General features: G+C 34.6%; 2 protein-coding genes and 1 non-coding gene across 3 annotated transcripts; all 3 read left to right on the top strand.

The window, feature by feature from the left end:
• Positions 1-10,598: 10,598 nt before the first annotated feature.
• Positions 10,599-10,671, top strand: Trnar-acg (transfer RNA arginine (anticodon ACG)). Its single transcript has one exon. It is a non-coding gene; the product is annotated as a tRNA-Arg (tRNA).
• An 820-nt stretch (positions 10,672-11,491) lies between these two features.
• On the top strand, positions 11,492-12,650 carry LOC126755543 (NF-kappa-B inhibitor-interacting Ras-like protein). Its single transcript, XM_050468194.1, has 2 exons — positions 11,492-11,720; positions 11,783-12,650. The coding sequence occupies exons 1-2, from the start codon at positions 11,607-11,609 to the stop codon at positions 12,332-12,334; spliced, it is 666 nt and encodes a 221-aa protein (XP_050324151.1). The 5' UTR covers positions 11,492-11,606; the 3' UTR covers positions 12,335-12,650.
• A 176-nt stretch (positions 12,651-12,826) lies between these two features.
• LOC126755529 (chromatin-remodeling complex ATPase chain Iswi) lies at positions 12,827-16,995 on the top strand. Its single transcript, XM_050468164.1, has 7 exons — positions 12,827-13,002; positions 13,221-13,438; positions 13,499-13,753; positions 13,816-14,902; positions 14,977-16,008; positions 16,068-16,228; positions 16,286-16,995. The coding sequence occupies exons 1-7, from the start codon at positions 12,952-12,954 to the stop codon at positions 16,545-16,547; spliced, it is 3,066 nt and encodes a 1,021-aa protein (XP_050324121.1). The 5' UTR covers positions 12,827-12,951; the 3' UTR covers positions 16,548-16,995.
• The last annotated feature ends 107 nt before the right edge of the window (positions 16,996-17,102 follow it).

Here is a 17,102-nt window from a genome sequence, read left to right as displayed (position 1 = left end):
GTGTCGAACATACACAGAGGTCGGTACTATGAAGGCTCTTCAGGTCGTGTCTTTGGTTTTGATAGGAGAACTAAACGCTGTACTTTCCACGAGTCGGGGAACACCTCTTCCTTTAAACAAGCGTTGTACATTTTAGCGAACAAGAAAGAGCTTCAAAAGCTTTATAAGATCCAAGCAAACAGAACACAAACTTTAAAAACACTTTATTTTGTATGCACTCTTTTAAACGCGATTCTATTATTTTTAATAATAAATTAATTTGCTTCCACCTTCGCAAAAGTATATACTTGAGAGCATTAATGAAATTGTTAGAGTTTTATTTCATCTATGTCTATGAAATATTTATGTACAGCTGTGTTTATGGATATAGTTATGCCCCTGGGTTCTAACTATAAAATAGAACAATCAAGTTAAAAATACAAACTATGAATTTTATGCTTTTAAAAAGTAATTTTTAGCTACATACTTCTACGTATATCCACAATTTTATTTTTTCAATATATTTGTATTTTACTACGAAGATTTATTATCGTTTAATATTTCCCAATAAATTTGTGATTGAATTCAGTTTCAGTGCTGCGCTGGCCGAGACATTATGTCGATCCTTTTTGATTCAAACCCCTCCATACCTAGCTTGGTACTATGTTTTGGGTCATTATCCTGTTCAAAAGTCGTTTTTTAGACATTTCCCAGCTGCAAAATGATATCATAACATCCTTCAATAGGTTTACATAACTTATTCAGTTCATGATGCTATATATCAAATATGTAGTGTGTTTTTATAGCCCTGACAGACGGCAGCGCTAATTTGCTTTAGCGGGCATAATTTACATTAACTGGGGCATTTGTTAATGCAAATTAGTAATGCACAAAAATTTCGTGCATTTAGCTGAATTTACCAAATTTTAGTAGGCAACATTGGTTAAAAATGGCAGATTTTTGCTAATGTGAATGTTGATTAATAGAAAGAAGATAAAAACGTAAACAAAAGATTTAAGCAAAGCGTTAGAGGTAAGCTGTTTTTATATTGCTAATTATATTATGTGCCAGTATATTTACAAAAAACTAATTTTAATATTTTTAGATGGAAGGAAACAAACAACGAACAATGTGGACAAACAGTGACGAAAATGTTTTAATTGATTTGTGGCGTGAACGAGTCAGACACTTGCGATGTGCTAAGCGAAATTTGCACAGCTATGCCGATATATCTGTGCAAATGGTACACAAATTTGCACCAAAAGAAGTTCATGTAAAAAGAGGAATTACATGGGCGAACTAATAAAAGTGGCAAAAGAACAACACATATTGCTGAAGATTTTTGATCACCCGGCGACATTTGGACAGTCGATAGTTATAGTGCTTTCCAATTTTATTTCACTTTTTCTAACAAGTAAACAAATTTCAACATCAGCTGTCTAAATGCACAGATCTGCCGTCTGTCACCATAAAATTCCAATGCGCATTAGCGTTGCTTAATGCGTATTAATTTTGCTCGTCTGTCAGGGCTATTAGTAGACGGACATATTTTCTGGACCACATTCTTCCGAAAAGAAGCAACATTGCTTTCATTGGTCCAGATGGCTAATTGAAATGTTATTTCGCTTATTTTTTTTTTTTTTTTGCAGCCACATGTTTCTTCGTCAAAAGAGTCACCTTCGGCGAACTTCTTATCTCATTTTGCTGCTTATTGTTTTCAAATAGTCTTCCACGATTTTTAAGATAAATAAGAAACAATTTAAAAAATGTTTTTCATAATTTTTGAGGATGGTTAAGACTTTATTTTTAAATATCGTATAATCTTTCTGTCCTATAATATTGATTTTGTACATTTCCACCATGATTCTCTGCTTTATCATTGTAATGTTACAGCTTCGCATATAATTGTAGTGAGTTAAACTATAGCTTCGATTCCCTGAAGGTTCTTTTATATTTCCTTAACTTTATTATCAACTAGAGGACCCGTCCACGCTTCACCGTGGCTGATACATAGATAATACTACCACTACTATCTATGTATGTATATGGTTTCGATTAGTTGGGTTATTACTGTTCTTAATGAGTTATAGCATTTTTGTGACGCAACTTGTGTTAGTTTACAAAAAAATGGATCATAAAGCATTTCGTGTGCTAACAAAGCATTGCTATTTTGGGGAAAACGCTGTTGAATTTGTTCTCAGGGAAATACATCGTTGAAAAGATATTTGCTAAGCTGGAAACAGGCGAAATGAGCAAAGTAAGTGCCTCGCAAGTTCATAAGCCAACAAAAACAACGAATAACTGATTCTGAGAAGTGTTTAAGTGCTCTCTAATCGGAATAAAGCCGAATTTTTGCGTCGGTGTTAGAAACATAGCTCCAAGTTAATACCACCAGTTCACATTACATGAACATATTCTTTATCTGTCATAAATATGTAACATGACACTTACGACCCATATGGTCCGTATTAAGTATCCGTAAGTAACATTATGTGTACTTTGCTAATACTGTCCGCCTTAGGTGGTCCAAAAATGTAACTCATAGATTGTAAGATGAATCTTCCCACTTGTAACATATGTCCTACATACATATGTCCTATCTCAGGTGGATTGTAGATATACTTCCTAGAATGTAAGATTAATATTTGTATCTAGGCTTAAGCAAAATATTGTATTTAAGAAAATGTAATAAAGAAAACGGCTCAGTTGACCACAGGGAGTTGCTCACGGGCAGTTGCCCGTAGCTGCCCAAAAACTAAACAGAGTTTTTAATTTGCGATCCTGCCAGGAGATGAAATTATCTCTGGCGGACCAAAATGTAACAATAAATTTCGGCGGTAACCATTTAAGGGGACAAAAAATCCCCGTGTTACCGTTTGAAAAACAATCAAGTATCCTCAATTGAGGAGAAAAGTAAAAAAAAGTTCAAAAAACGCTAAGTCAAAAAGACACATAATCAAAAAAATCTCAGCCACTTAGAAAATTATTGAAAAAATTTCGAGTGTGTGTTTTTGTGCCTACTGCCAATCGAACGCGCCTCAAGTATACGGATTACGAGCGAAAAACAAGCTAACGTACGCGTTACAACAATTAAAAAAATAAGTAAAATTGAGAAACAAAAAACTACAACAGTTTCACAAATAAAGTGATTTTAAAATGTGAATTGAAAAACCAAAAACTGAAAGTGAAAATTTTTGAAAATTTCAATCAAATAGAAGAAAGTGCGTGGATCTATAAACTATCCACATAAAAACAAATAAATAAAAAAAATTCTGTAAATCAGAAATTTCACCAAAAAACTGATTTCATTTAAACTTCGCACACGGCCGAAAACGACGACCATTGCACAAACAACCGCCAAAATTCGACTTAAAAAGCAACAGCAACAGCAAAGTCAACAATAGCCGCAACAGTAGTAACAGCAGCAACAGCAGCAATAGCAACAGTAACAACAGCAGCAGTAGAAGCAGCAACATAAAATTAGTTGTAAGTAAGGCTTATACATATCGCTCATTTGCTGCAACGTCGTCATAACTCAAAAATAGGGATATTACAGAAGACGCATTTTTAGTTTTTGAATTGATGTATATTTATTAAATTTGTAGATGAAAGTAAGATTAGGGTCCAATTTGGTCAAATAACATCTGGTTAAGACGTCCATGTAAACTAAAGCTTGAAATGTATAATGGACTGTTTTCTGTAGCTTCAAAAGTACTCCGAGTTTTTCTTATGACGTTATTGCTGCTAGAATAAGTTTTATGGTCTGACATAATTGAAATTGTGACGTTACTGCAAATAACAAAAAGATTTATAGCTCAAAACCTTTTTGCAAATTCTGATTTTTTGACTGCATTATATTTTCGCGTTACTAAATATTATAAGAGAAAAAAACATGGATATAAAATAAAATTTATTGCATTCATTGCATATTTTATTGTAACATAAAATATTACTTCAGGTACAAAAATGAAGGAACATAAATTAAAAAATAAATGCAAAAAATTAATGAATAAGGATTACAATTGCTCGTAAAAAGGTCTATAATACTTAGGAATGTGATTTTTCTGTATCAATTCTAGCAGATCTTTTTTTTTTGCAGTCCGCTATCTGAGGTTTTGTATAAAATGCTCTTGTCAGTGTAATATCCTTCGTGTTTTTCTTTTTAATAATATTATTTGCCACCTTAAATTCGTCATCGTTATAAGATGTTTTAAAGAAAATTTTGTTTAGTGAATCGCGCCGAGCTTGCAGAACCACCACTGTGGAAATTTTACCTGTGCCATATTTTGGAGTCCCATTTCAGTTGCTAAAGCCTTCATATCATAGAAGTCTTCAAAGCACAGTTCCGTAACGTTAAATGGCTTTCCAGTTTTTTTGGCTCCACGAATTGCAGATATGAATGACTCTGGCGTGTACATTGGACCACCTTTCAGCTGTCGTTTCACATGACGTTCAATTAAAGAGTGGGCGGAATCTCCCTTGTTTTGTGTGTGGCCTTTGATCAGGTACTTATGACTTCTTACGTTGAGATGAGATATGGCGTAGAGGTTGAACTTATTTTTTGCACCCGCACAATTATCAGAATAAAAGATGAAATCTTCATCACCTGACAAAGCTATTTTATTCAAAAACCGAAGAACGCACGAACCCAACTCGTTAATACCTCTGTGCCCATTGGATTCATCCCAAACAAAACATTCACATTCGTTACTCTTTAGATCGTAGATTGTAAAAATTAAATACATTTAGTTTTGATTTATAATAAAAAACTGAGACCTTAGGAATCTGCATGACGGCTTGTAAATCGTACACTACCACATTAGCATTCACTTCCTCCTTATCATACTTCTTTTCCTTTCTGGATAATTCTTTCTCTACGATATGCTGATTATAATATTATTCTTGTTTATTTTTTTCATCACCCTCAGCGATATCGTAGGCACAACAAGTTTCACATAAATCTTTTTTTGGCGTAAAGAACGAAATATTATAATCTTCTGTAAATATTCGATAAAACATTACATAGTTAACAAACGGAACGTTTTTATCTTTACACTGCGCGACGTAGTCTCGGTGAATGTCCGCAATAGATTTGCTACCATCAATAAAATGTTTACTGGTGTTTGCACGAGTATAATGACTCTCGATTTTAGGGATTGTATCGAGAAAGTTTTTAACACCTTCCTTTAAAACTTCATGAACTTTCCTTTGTTTTCCATGTTTTCCTCGACAATCCTCCAGCAGTAAAACATTTGCCACCTTATTTCGTTTTTCCTGCACAGTTCTTATTGGGCGATCATTAATATTTAAAGTATTTTTAAAAAACAATTGTGCATATAACTTTCTGTCTTGAGAAATGGATTATTATTGTCCCTTTTCTTTATTTGTACCGATATTTAGGCTGAATGACCATCATACTATTCTGAAAATAGTTGTTTTTAAGAAAATATGATCCTCTTCTGTAAATTCTTCAAAACATTTCAAACAAAGAAACCAAAACTAAACTTTAGAGTTTTAATTTCCCAGTTATTCTCATTTCGTTTACCCACTGGAGTAAAATCGACAGTCATTCTAGTGGACTGCACATGATGAACCGGTTCCATCACCTTCAGAAAATGAGCTGGAAAGACAAAAAGGCGGCTGGATCATTTCCTTTTTTGTTTTTTTAAAAGTATAACATCAGATCTTTTGACAGAAATGGAAATGATTCATAACCAAATTATTTATATTAAAAAAATATTTAGGATGCACGTGGTATAATGCTGCACTATACATCAAAGACTGATTACTGTCAGAACACTAAAAAACACTGCAGCCAGTTATAATCTATTTCACTGCGTGCTTGGTTTTATTAATATTGTCAGTTCTTTTCTTGAGAACCTAACTTTTACTATTCCAAATACTTAGCAATTGTATTATTTTTGAGGAAGAATTTGTTTAACTCAAAATTGGATGCACAAATTCAAATGTATTTATTAATTAAATTACAAACATGAATTTAATTTGAACAAATGCTTATGATTTTCTTTGGGAAATATAATTTTTGTATTTATGAGTTGTATTGATTCTAACATAAAGAGATAAAAGGTATCCTATGTCCTTACCCTGGTTCGAAGATAATACCTCTCCACCAATTTTCAGGGGTACGAAATCGGTTCAGCCATTCTTGAGTTGTAAATGGTGTAGCTCACACAACTTTCTTTTATATACATACATATGTATATAGATATCGTTTCTCAATAGATCAGTTTCTTGTTCTGCCCACTAAAAAAGAAAGAGCACTGGGATTTCATAAAAATGCCATCAGCAAATTTGTAAATTACTTAAATACTTCTATTTATCACAACTATTTAATAATTTTTATACTCTTGCAACCAGTTGTTACAGAGAACGTATCACCTAAAACTAATCGAGATAGATATGTATGTACTATAAATGATCAGGGTGACGAGAAAAATTTAAATCCGGTTGACTGTCGTCTATTTAATAATTTTTATACTCTGCAACCAGTCCGTCCGTGCAAGCTGTAACTTGAGTTAAACTTGACTGGTATGCAGGTTTTTTTAGTACAAAAATAATAGCGAGTTGGTAGATGGACGTAATCGGACCATTGCCACACAAATCACCATTAACCGAAAACATATAAAGTGCCATAACTAAGCACTAAATTAAGATATAAAACTCTAATTTGGCAGAGAGCATCGCAGTAGCCAGGGGCACATGTGGACAAAAATTTTGAAAAAGTGGGCGTGGCCCCGCCCTCTAATAAGTTTAATTTATATATCTCCTAAAACACTAAAGCTACAACAACCAAATATAAAATACAAATCTTATAAGAACTCCTGCTTATATACTTATATATTATGAAAGTGTATGAAATCGGATGAAAACCCCACTCACTCCCCATATAACTGTACTGTTCAAAACAACAAGAAGCGCGATAAATCAATAACAAATGCTCCAGAAACGTAAAAATTTGCCGCCAGCGAGATGATATGTTAAGGCTTTATAGGGGACGGGGTAAAAATTGGACGACGGGGGTGGCACCGCCAATTTTTTGGTGAAATCCGACGGTACCTGGCATTCTTTTCGCATTCCACGTTGTGAAAATGAGCGAAATCGGACAATAAATACAATTATGCCTACTTCCCATATAGCACAATTTTAAATTCCACTTAATTATTTTACTTTCCAGTACACAAATAAAGAAGAAATTAATATAACGGGCTTAAACTTTGTACGAATAATGCCTTTAGTATATGCCCCCTTATGACCAAAAATTGTTGAAATCCAACAATAACTATTGTTGAATCGGATCAATGATAGCCCCTATATATGTACATAAGTAGCTAATATAAAGATAATCGAACTTCCGTGAGACTTTATACCGCATCTATCGGTATCAATGAAAATGACAGAGAGTGTTTTACTCATAACAGTGTATCTTTGTGCCTAAAATAGATAAATTTGAGCGAAAACTTGACTTACCCCCCCATATAACTAATATCAGGATTTTCGACCATGGGGCAGACTTCATTCTATATGATTGTTAATAGTATTATTATTATATAGTGGTATTGGGAAAAATAGATTAAATCTGCTCGATACTACCCCAACTTCCATATACTTCATATAATGGTTTTCATTTTTCTAACAAACCGTATGTGTCTGTCAGTATAAGAGTTATATATAGTATATGTACATATATACATATGTATGTATATAATTGCTTGAATTTCGATCCTAAAATTGACGTTTTACATCATAAAGTATTTCGCTGGCTTTGATTCTTGTAAGTTGCAAGAATATAAAATGTTCGGTTGCACCCGAACTTAGTCCTTTCTTACTTATTTCATTTATCGAACTCTAACGGCAAGCACTTTTATTTTTAATAAAAAGCTTGTTTTGCAGAAAATATAAAAATGCGTTTTATAATTTGAAATGTCTATTCTTCCAATATAATCACTCTTATTGGAAAGTGAGAATATGTTAGGAAAGATCTCTAAATATAAGAAGCTGCTGCACTATTATTGTCATGAGCATAACTATGATTATGTATGATTTAAAATTATTTAACTTACATAAAATAATTACGAAATTTTGCATTAATTTAATTAATGTCAGACAAATATGTATGTATGTACATGCAAACAAAAAATTTGAGCTTTTTTCATTCAACTTAAAAACAAACATACATACATACATACATATGTATAAGTAACATACATGTAAGTAAATACATATTATTAGCAAGTGGTGTGATATTCGTTGATATTATATTCACCATGGTTAAAACTTTATGAAATAACCGTTATTCTTAATCACTGCTTCACAGCTGCGTGGCAAGCTCTCTATTAACCTTTGGTATATGTCCAAAGGATAGAGTTCCATGCTTCGTCTACTCCTGCCCAAAGCTCGTTGCATTTTGTAAATTTTCTTTGCCCAATTTTTTCATTGACTTCATTCCACAAGTTTTCGATAGGGTTTTAGATTTGGACCTTGCGCTGGCCAATCAATAATTAGAATCTTTTCTTGCGTACGCCAGTTTTTTATTACCTTTCCAATATGCAATTTGCTGGCACAACATCATAGATATTGTATTCCTTAGTAAATTAAGATATGCAAATTTATCCATATTCTCTTCTATCTATAGTAGTGGTTCAACTCCACACCTTGAAAACGACACCCAAACTTTTAAATTTCCTAAACCGTGCTTTACGGTCTTTTTGGTATATCTTGGATTGACTTCTTGGTTTTTCTCTTGATGCAGAATTGTTTTTCCAACAGACCAAAGTGGTTTATTTCGGTCTCATCAGTAAAAAGTATGATTTTTCAAAAATTTAAATCTTTTGATCTGTGTTCTTTTTCGACAGTAATTGTTTTTTTTTTATGTCCACACTCTCAAACAAATTATTTTCACTTAAACGTCTTCGCAATAGTCTACTTAACACGTTTAAGCCCAATTCCGTATTGACTTTGACCATTATTGCGCGTGAGGATTTGAAAAGCTGATCCTTTACAATTTCTAACAATTATTTTATCCTCGCGGTCGTTTTGCGAAGCGATGCCTCACAAATTATGTTTGAAGATAACAGATTTTTTTTGGAACATTTCACTATATTAGACATTTTTTCTTGGTTTATACCGTTTTTGTCAAGATACCAAATATTTCTTCTTTTTATACTCTCGCAACAATGTTGCTAAGGAGAGTATTATAGTTTTGTTCACATAACGGTTGTTTGTAAGTCCTAAAACTAAAAGAGTCAGATATAGGGTTATATATAGAAGTGATCAGGGTGACGAGTAGAGTCGAAATCCGGATGTCTGTCTGTCCGTCCGTCCGTCTGTCCGTCCGTCCGTCCGTGCAAGCTGTAACTTGAGTAAAAATTGAGATATCATGATGAAACTTGGTACACGTATTCCTTGGCTCCATAAGAAGGTTAAGTTCGAAGATGGGCAAAATCGGCCAACTGCCACGCCCACAAAATGGCGGAAACTGAAAACCTATAAAGTGTCATAACTAAGCCATAAATAAAGATATTAAAGTGAAATTTGGCACAAGGGATCGCATTAGGGAGGGGCATATTTGGACGTTATTTTTTTTGGAAAAGTGGGCGTGCCTCCGCCCCCTACTAAGTTTTTGTACGTATCTCGGAAACTACTATAGCTATGTCAACCAAACCAAAGTCGTGTTCTTCAGGCATTTCCATATACAGTTCAAAAATGGAAGAAATCGGATAATAACCACGCCCACCTCCCATACAAAGGTTATGTTGAAAATCACTAAAAGTGCGTTAACGGACTAAAAAAAAACGTCAGAAACACTAAATTTTACGGAAGAAATTGCAGAAGGAAGCTGCACCCAGGCTTTTTTTAAAAATTGAAAATGGGCGTGGCGTCGCCCACTTATGGACCAAAAATCATATCTCAGGAACTACATACTCTACCGATTTCAATGAAATTCGGTATATATGACATGTACGAAATATGAGTGAAATCGGTTCACAACCACGCCTTCTTCCAATACAACGCTATTTTGAATTCCATCTGATGCCTTCTCTGTATAATATACTATATATGTATGTATGTATGAACATTAGGAACCAATGATAGCGGAATAAAACTTTACACAAATACGGTATTTAAAAAATATGTATGTAAATGACGGATAAAGAAATCTCGATTATCACTTTATCATGCGAGAGTATAAAATGTTCGGTGACAACCGAACTTAGCCCTTCGTTACATGTTTCTATTGTTGTCCTACTCCCAATGTCCGCGCATTTTGCAGAAATGCAGACAAACTGCGTTTAATTGCTGAGTAAACATGTTTATGACTGTTTTATGCATTTGTTTATTTGTTTGGTTATTCGAATGCGCGCAAAAGACACACTAACGTATAGATGTTCATATATACATATACAATATTACATTATATTTAGAAATGTTTACCGTCAAAACTTTCAAGTTTCTATATACATTTACACATATGTATATAATTTTATAGGTATTTATACACACTCTGTACACTGACCCCGTTGATAATAGCGCTATTTTTGAGTAGTGTCAAGCTTTTATATTGAAGGTGATTTAGAGCTTTTGTCAAAATTTCATTAATCGGTCCTGTGGCGCAATGGATAACGCGTCTGACTACGGATCAGAAGATTCCAGGTTCGACTCCTGGCAGGATCGCAGATTTATTTTTTTTATAAATTTTATAATATATTTTTACATTTATTTGAAATCCGTTACATATTTTGAATCTCATTAACTTTTACTCATTGTAAAACTAAATAAAATATATTTTTAGCGCTATATATAAGTTTATTTAAGAGACAAGTTAATCACTGTTGAGACTAATTTGTATTTATCATATTCCATGCAAAGGTAATAGGACAGGAGGTATAAGTGAAACTTGCACATAATTTTACTTAATTCCTAGAAATGCATAAATATTTAGAGCATCAATGAGAAGATTAAGAAATCCTGAAAATTTTATCCAAAGCAAGATTTGGACAATTTAAACAAAAAACCGTTAACAAGGTAGAGTAGAACTATGTATTGGAAATTTATGATACTTATATTTATCCGAGCCATTCGGTATTACAAACACAAATGCAAGCCAAACTTTATATAAGAGGTTATGTATCCCAAATATAGATGTTATTAAAAATATTAGTAAATAAGAGCGTAAAATATATAGCACTGAATGACGTCATGTTTTCTGCCTCTAGAACACCAACAACATAAGTAAATTTCTGATTAAAACGAAATATGATTTCATCCAGAGTGTTCTTACGTCTAAAAAAATAGCGGTCTTGAATATGTCAGTATTGCTCACTTCAATAATTAAGTAAAAAATCTTTATGATTCTAACCGTAATCTTTAATAACTTTATTAATTGATTTATTTCCTTCTGAGTATAAAATGATTCTTAGTAACTAATCATTTCTATCTTGTAATAGTGTGAACAGCTTGTAAGATTATAAAATAATACCTTTAATAAATGTTGCAACTACAACACTGAAACCAGCTGATTTGTGAAATTTCGTAAAAATTGTTATCAACAAATCGCATTGATAAACAAATTAATTAGCAAATATTTCAACAAACATCTTTAGATCAAAATGTTGACTGCTAAAATAGGTAAAGTTGGCAAAGTGCTTATATGTGGTATGAAAGGTGTTGGCAAAACGGCATTGTTGGAGCAACTAATTTATGGGAATGTTAATATGGATACGGTAGGTGTAATTATCCAACTCACATATTTTTATACAAACCTTTAATTTCCAATACAATTTAGGAATTACATCCCACTATAGAAGATATATATGTTGCCAGTGTGGATACAGGACGCGGTGGAGCACGTGAGACTCTTCGAATTTACGACAGCGCAGGACTACAGGGAAAGGGACAACTGCCACGCCACTATCTTTATTTTCCAGATGGTTATGTATTGGTGTATGATCCAACTGATCCCAGTAGTTTAGATATGTTAGCAGATATTAAAACCGATATCGATCGTAATAAGGAGAAAAAAGATAATGTAGCAATAATCGTTTTGGCTAATATGCGTGCACGCAACAGACGTGATTCACCAGCATCGCCACCCATTCAAGTAACGCAGCCCCAATCACAGCAGCAGCAACCCGATCCAGTGGAGTCTGTATTGAATCGTGCAAATAGTTGGTGCGCACGTGAACGTGTTAAACATTACACTGTAAATGCCATGGAACGTCCGTCTTTGTATGAACCATTTATATCATTGTGCGCCCGTTTGCATCCGCCACCGACAAAGAGCAGTTTCCCCCAATTGCGTCAGGTAATGCAGAAAACACAGAAAAATGATAGCTAGGACGGGGAATCGGATGGCGGCGGTGATAATATGCTATGGTGTATTACAGGCTGTCAGCGTATCGGCAGTGGTGGTGATGGGCAGTAAGTTATTATGTGAAATAATAGTAGTATCGAAATGGTATTAAAACTCTTTAAAAATTAACATTGCATATTACAGTAAACTTTACTTTTCTACTTACTATAATTAGTACTTAAACAAAATAAGTGTAAAATTTCTTCATAGGAAATTATGGCTGTTAAATTAATTAGCAGTGCAATATGAAAAATGAAAACAAGTAAAGAAAATGTTTTTGTTTTAACATCTACTCTGATAAGGTTTGTGTTTTTTTCTAAATGGAATCAAAATTAATTAAGTTAAATTTAGTACATCAATATTTAGTAAAGTAATTGAGCCGTTTCTATACAATTGCAGCGGCGGTGATATATTAAATGCAACCATGTAAAGCATCTATTCTGCCGCTTGTTCTATTCAACTTCGTTCCATCTGTCATATTTCATTGTGGAAATTTGTCTGCAACTTGCAAAATTTTAATCTCGTGGAAAATAATTTACAGCTGGTAAAACTCAAAAAATATTAATAAAAGTATTTAAAATATTGTGTTTACGCAAAGGACTATGTCCAAAGAAGAAGTAAAAGCTGAAGCAATGGAAGCTAACGACAATTCGGTGAGTAGAAAACCATCGCTTAAAAATGTGTGCATGAATGAGTCTCGCTTGTGCATACTAATGTATATATATATATGTATATATGATGTGTCGGAACAAGCAACGCCGCTACTATGGCATTTGTTTAACGATACAAACAGCTGGAAATGCCGGGCCACATGCTACAAAAAAAACGCGGCAAAATAATATTTTTTTTGCTAACATGTAATATCTTATAGAATGAAACCACTTCGGAGGCAACAACTTCGTCTGCTGAAAAGGAAGTAGATTTCGACAACAAGATCGAAAATGATCGAGGCAAACGATTTGATTTTTTGCTTAAACAAACGGAAATCTTCACGCATTTTATGACAAATAGTAATAAAAGCCCAACTAAGCCTAAAGGGCGACCAAAAAAAAACAAAGAAAAGGAGAAGGAAAAAGAAGGGAATGCGGAGTAAGTAAATATAAGCAAAAAAATGTATAGTTATTAATAAAAAAAAAAAACCGTTTGTAGCCATCGCCACCGAAAGACTGAGCAGGAAGAAGATGAGGAACTCTTGGCGGAAGATACACAATCGAAAGAACTTTTCCGTTTCGAAAGTTCGCCCAGTTACATTAAAAATGGCGAATTGCGCGATTATCAAGTACGTGGCTTAAACTGGATGATATCGCTGTATGAAAACGGTATAAACGGTATATTGGCCGATGAAATGGGTTTGGGTAAAACTTTACAAACGATTTCTTTGCTTGGCTATCTCAAACATTTTAAGTAAGTTCACCTGTAATAATTACGAAAATTTAACCATAACTTAACCTTCTAAAATCTTGTAGAAATCAAGCTGGTCCACATATTGTAGTTGTACCCAAATCAACTTTGCAAAATTGGGTTAACGAATTCAAAAAGTGGTGTCCTTCATTACGCGCTGTCTGTCTCATTGGTGACCAAGATGCACGTAACACATTCATACGCGATGTACTCTTACCAGGCGAATGGGATGTTTGCGTCACCTCTTACGAAATGTGTATACGCGAAAAATCTGTTTTCAAGAAATTTAATTGGCGTTATATGGTTATTGATGAAGCACATCGTATCAAAAACGAAAAATCCAAGCTCTCAGAAATTCTGCGTGAGTTTAAAACAGCCAACCGTCTGCTTATCACTGGCACACCATTACAGAATAACTTGCACGAGTTGTGGGCTTTGTTGAATTTCTTGCTGCCGGATGTCTTCAATTCGTCCGAAGATTTTGATGAATGGTTCAATACAAACACTTGCCTAGGCGACGATGCGCTCATAACACGCTTACACGCAGTATTGAAACCATTTTTGTTGCGTCGTCTCAAAGCCGAGGTGGAACGCCGTCTTAAGCCCAAGAAAGAAATAAAAATATTTGTCGGTCTTTCAAAGATGCAGCGTGAATGGTATACAAAAGTATTGATGAAAGATATTGATGTTGTGAATGGTGCGGGTAAATTGGAGAAAATGCGTCTACAAAATATCTTGATGCAATTACGAAAATGCACCAATCACCCTTATCTCTTTGACGGTGCCGAACCAGGGCCACCGTATACCACTGACACGCATTTGGTTTATAACTCTGGCAAAATGGTCATACTTGATAAATTATTGCCCAAGTTGCAAGCACAAGGTTCACGTGTACTTATATTCTCCCAAATGACACGCATGTTGGATATACTCGAGGATTACTGTTTATGGCATAACTATCAGTATTGTCGTTTGGACGGCCAAACTCCACACGAGGATCGTAACAGACAAATACAAGAATATAATATGGACAATAGTTCTAAATTTATTTTTATGCTTTCCACACGCGCTGGTGGTTTGGGTATCAATTTAGCCACCGCTGATGTGGTTATCATTTATGATTCGGACTGGAATCCTCAAATGGACTTGCAGGCAAGTGCTGCTAAACTGTTAATTTGTAACATTGTAAATGTAATGTATAGTTTTTTTTATTTACTTTTATATAGGCTATGGACCGTGCGCATCGTATCGGTCAAAAGAAACAGGTGCGTGTTTTCCGCTTCATTACCGAAAATACGGTGGAGGAAAAGATTGTGGAGCGCGCTGAAGTTAAGTTGCGTCTCGACAAATTGGTTATACAACAAGGTCGTCTGGTGGACAATAGGACGGCACAGTTGAACAAAGACGAAATGCTAAATATCATTCGTTTCGGCGCAAACCATGTCTTCGCCTCTAAAGACTCTGAATTAACTGATGAAGACATTGACACTATTTTGGAGCGTGGTGAAGCCAAGACTGCCGAAGAAAAGGCCAAACTGGATCAATTAGGCGAAGGCTCTTTACGCACATTCACCGTTGACACTGGCGGTGGTGAGGGCGGTTCGACTTCTGTATATCAGTTTGAGGGTGAAGATTATCGAGAAAAGCAGAAATTAAATGCATTGGGAAATTGGATCGAACCACCAAAGCGTGAACGTAAAGCGAATTATGCTGTAGATGCATATTTCCGAGAGGCTCTTCGTGTTTCTGAACCAAAAGCACCGAAAGCGCCACGCCCACCAAAACAACCAATAGTGCAAGATTTTCAATTCTTTCCGCCACGTCTTTTCGAGCTGCTCGATCAGGAGATTTACTATTTCCGAAAAACAGTCGGCTATAAAGTGCCAAAAAACCCCGAGTTGGGTTCGGAGGCAACTAAAATGCAACGAGAAGAACAACGTAAAATTGATGAAGCCGAGCCGCTGAGTGAGGAAGAGATTGCCGAGAAGGAATCACTTCTAACACAAGGATTCACAACGTGGACCAAACGTGATTTTAATCAGTTCATTAAAGCGAATGAGAAATACGGCCGTGATGATATAGAAAATATTGCAAAAGATGTGGAAGGCAAAACACCTGAGGAAGTTATTGAATATAATGCAGTTTTTTGGGAGCGTTGTCATGAGTTGCAGGATATCGAAAGAATTATGGGTCAAATTGAGCGAGGCGAAGCAAAAATACAACGAAGACTATCAATCAAAAAAGCATTAGATCAAAAGGTGAGCTGAAGAGAAAGCTAAAATTATTTAAAGAATTATACATTGAAATATTTTTTCAGATGTCACGTTATCGTGCACCATTCCATCAACTACGCCTGCAATATGGCAACAACAAGGGTAAAAATTATGTGGAACGCGAAGATCGTTTCTTGGTTTGCATGCTACACAAACTTGGCTTTGACAAGGAAAATGTCTATGAGGAGTTACGTGACGCTATACGGTAAGTAATGAACCTGAAATTGCCAATATATGGATTTAACCCCTTTTGTATTTGCAGCTCATCACCAGAGTTTCGCTTCGATTGGTTTATAAAATCTCGTACAGCACTTGAACTACAGCGTCGTTGCAACACGCTTATAACACTCATTGAGCGCGAGAATATCGAACTTGAAGAAAAAGAACGTCAAGAGAAAAAGAAGAAGGCTGCTAAGAACTCGACAGGCGCGAGTACAACAAGTGCACCGCCGGCAAAGACAAATCAGAAGCGCAAATCCGAAGCAATGCCCGTTGAAAAGAACGCCAAGAAGAAGAAAAAATAGATTTAAAGTATCCTACATAGCATACATTACAAGCTACATCATAATTATACAAAATACAACCAGCCGCTGTTAGAATCGTAGCATATTCGTTGATGTAGCTACCATATATTTGATAAATTATAAACTACTTGATTGGAGGGGAGATCGTCGTCCGCAAAATTATCAATATATCACTCTTACCATATTTTTATATTCATTTACTCATTGATCATGATCAGAAGCTACAATAACAAACTTATCAGCAGCCGGAAACTAATAAGCGTATATATACTCAAATATACTACTGAAACCCACTAATTTAAGTAAACTTACATTTTTATGCTAATTTTAATGCTATTGCACCATAGAGATAAAATTGCTTTAGTTGCTTCACTCGATGTCTTGTTCGATTTCAATAATTACTAGTAAGTATGACTATAAATATAAACTTTTCAAGTTGTCTAGTAAATGTCTCTTTATATTTCATGGGCTTAAAATATGAGTTGAACAGCAATGCAACTTAAAAATGTAAGTAACATGCAGTAACTGTGAGGTGTACAGTTAAATGTCACTTCA

The sequence above is a fragment of the Bactrocera neohumeralis genome, chromosome 4 (assembly GCF_024586455.1).
Source record: "Bactrocera neohumeralis isolate Rockhampton chromosome 4, APGP_CSIRO_Bneo_wtdbg2-racon-allhic-juicebox.fasta_v2, whole genome shotgun sequence".
In the NCBI taxonomy this organism is placed as follows: Eukaryota; Metazoa; Arthropoda; class Insecta; order Diptera; family Tephritidae; genus Bactrocera; species Bactrocera neohumeralis.
The sequence above is the reverse complement of the archived record's forward strand: the minus strand, read 5'-3'. Positions and strand labels throughout refer to the sequence as shown.

Excerpts from the sequence above, each read along its gene's own strand:
- LOC126755543 (XM_050468194.1), top strand. The coding sequence starts at position 11,607 with ATGTTGACTGCTAAAATAGGTAAAGTTGGCAAAGTGCTTATATGTGGT. Across the intron at positions 11,721-11,782 it reads GGAATGTTAATATGGATACG|GAATTACATCCCACTATAGA; the intron begins GTAGGTGTAATT and ends AATACAATTTAG.
- LOC126755529 (XM_050468164.1), top strand. The coding sequence starts at position 12,952 with ATGTCCAAAGAAGAAGTAAAAGCTGAAGCAATGGAAGCTAACGACAAT. Across the intron at positions 13,003-13,220 it reads TGGAAGCTAACGACAATTCG|AATGAAACCACTTCGGAGGC; the intron begins GTGAGTAGAAAA and ends AATATCTTATAG. Across the intron at positions 14,903-14,976 it reads ATCCTCAAATGGACTTGCAG|GCTATGGACCGTGCGCATCG; the intron begins GCAAGTGCTGCT and ends ACTTTTATATAG.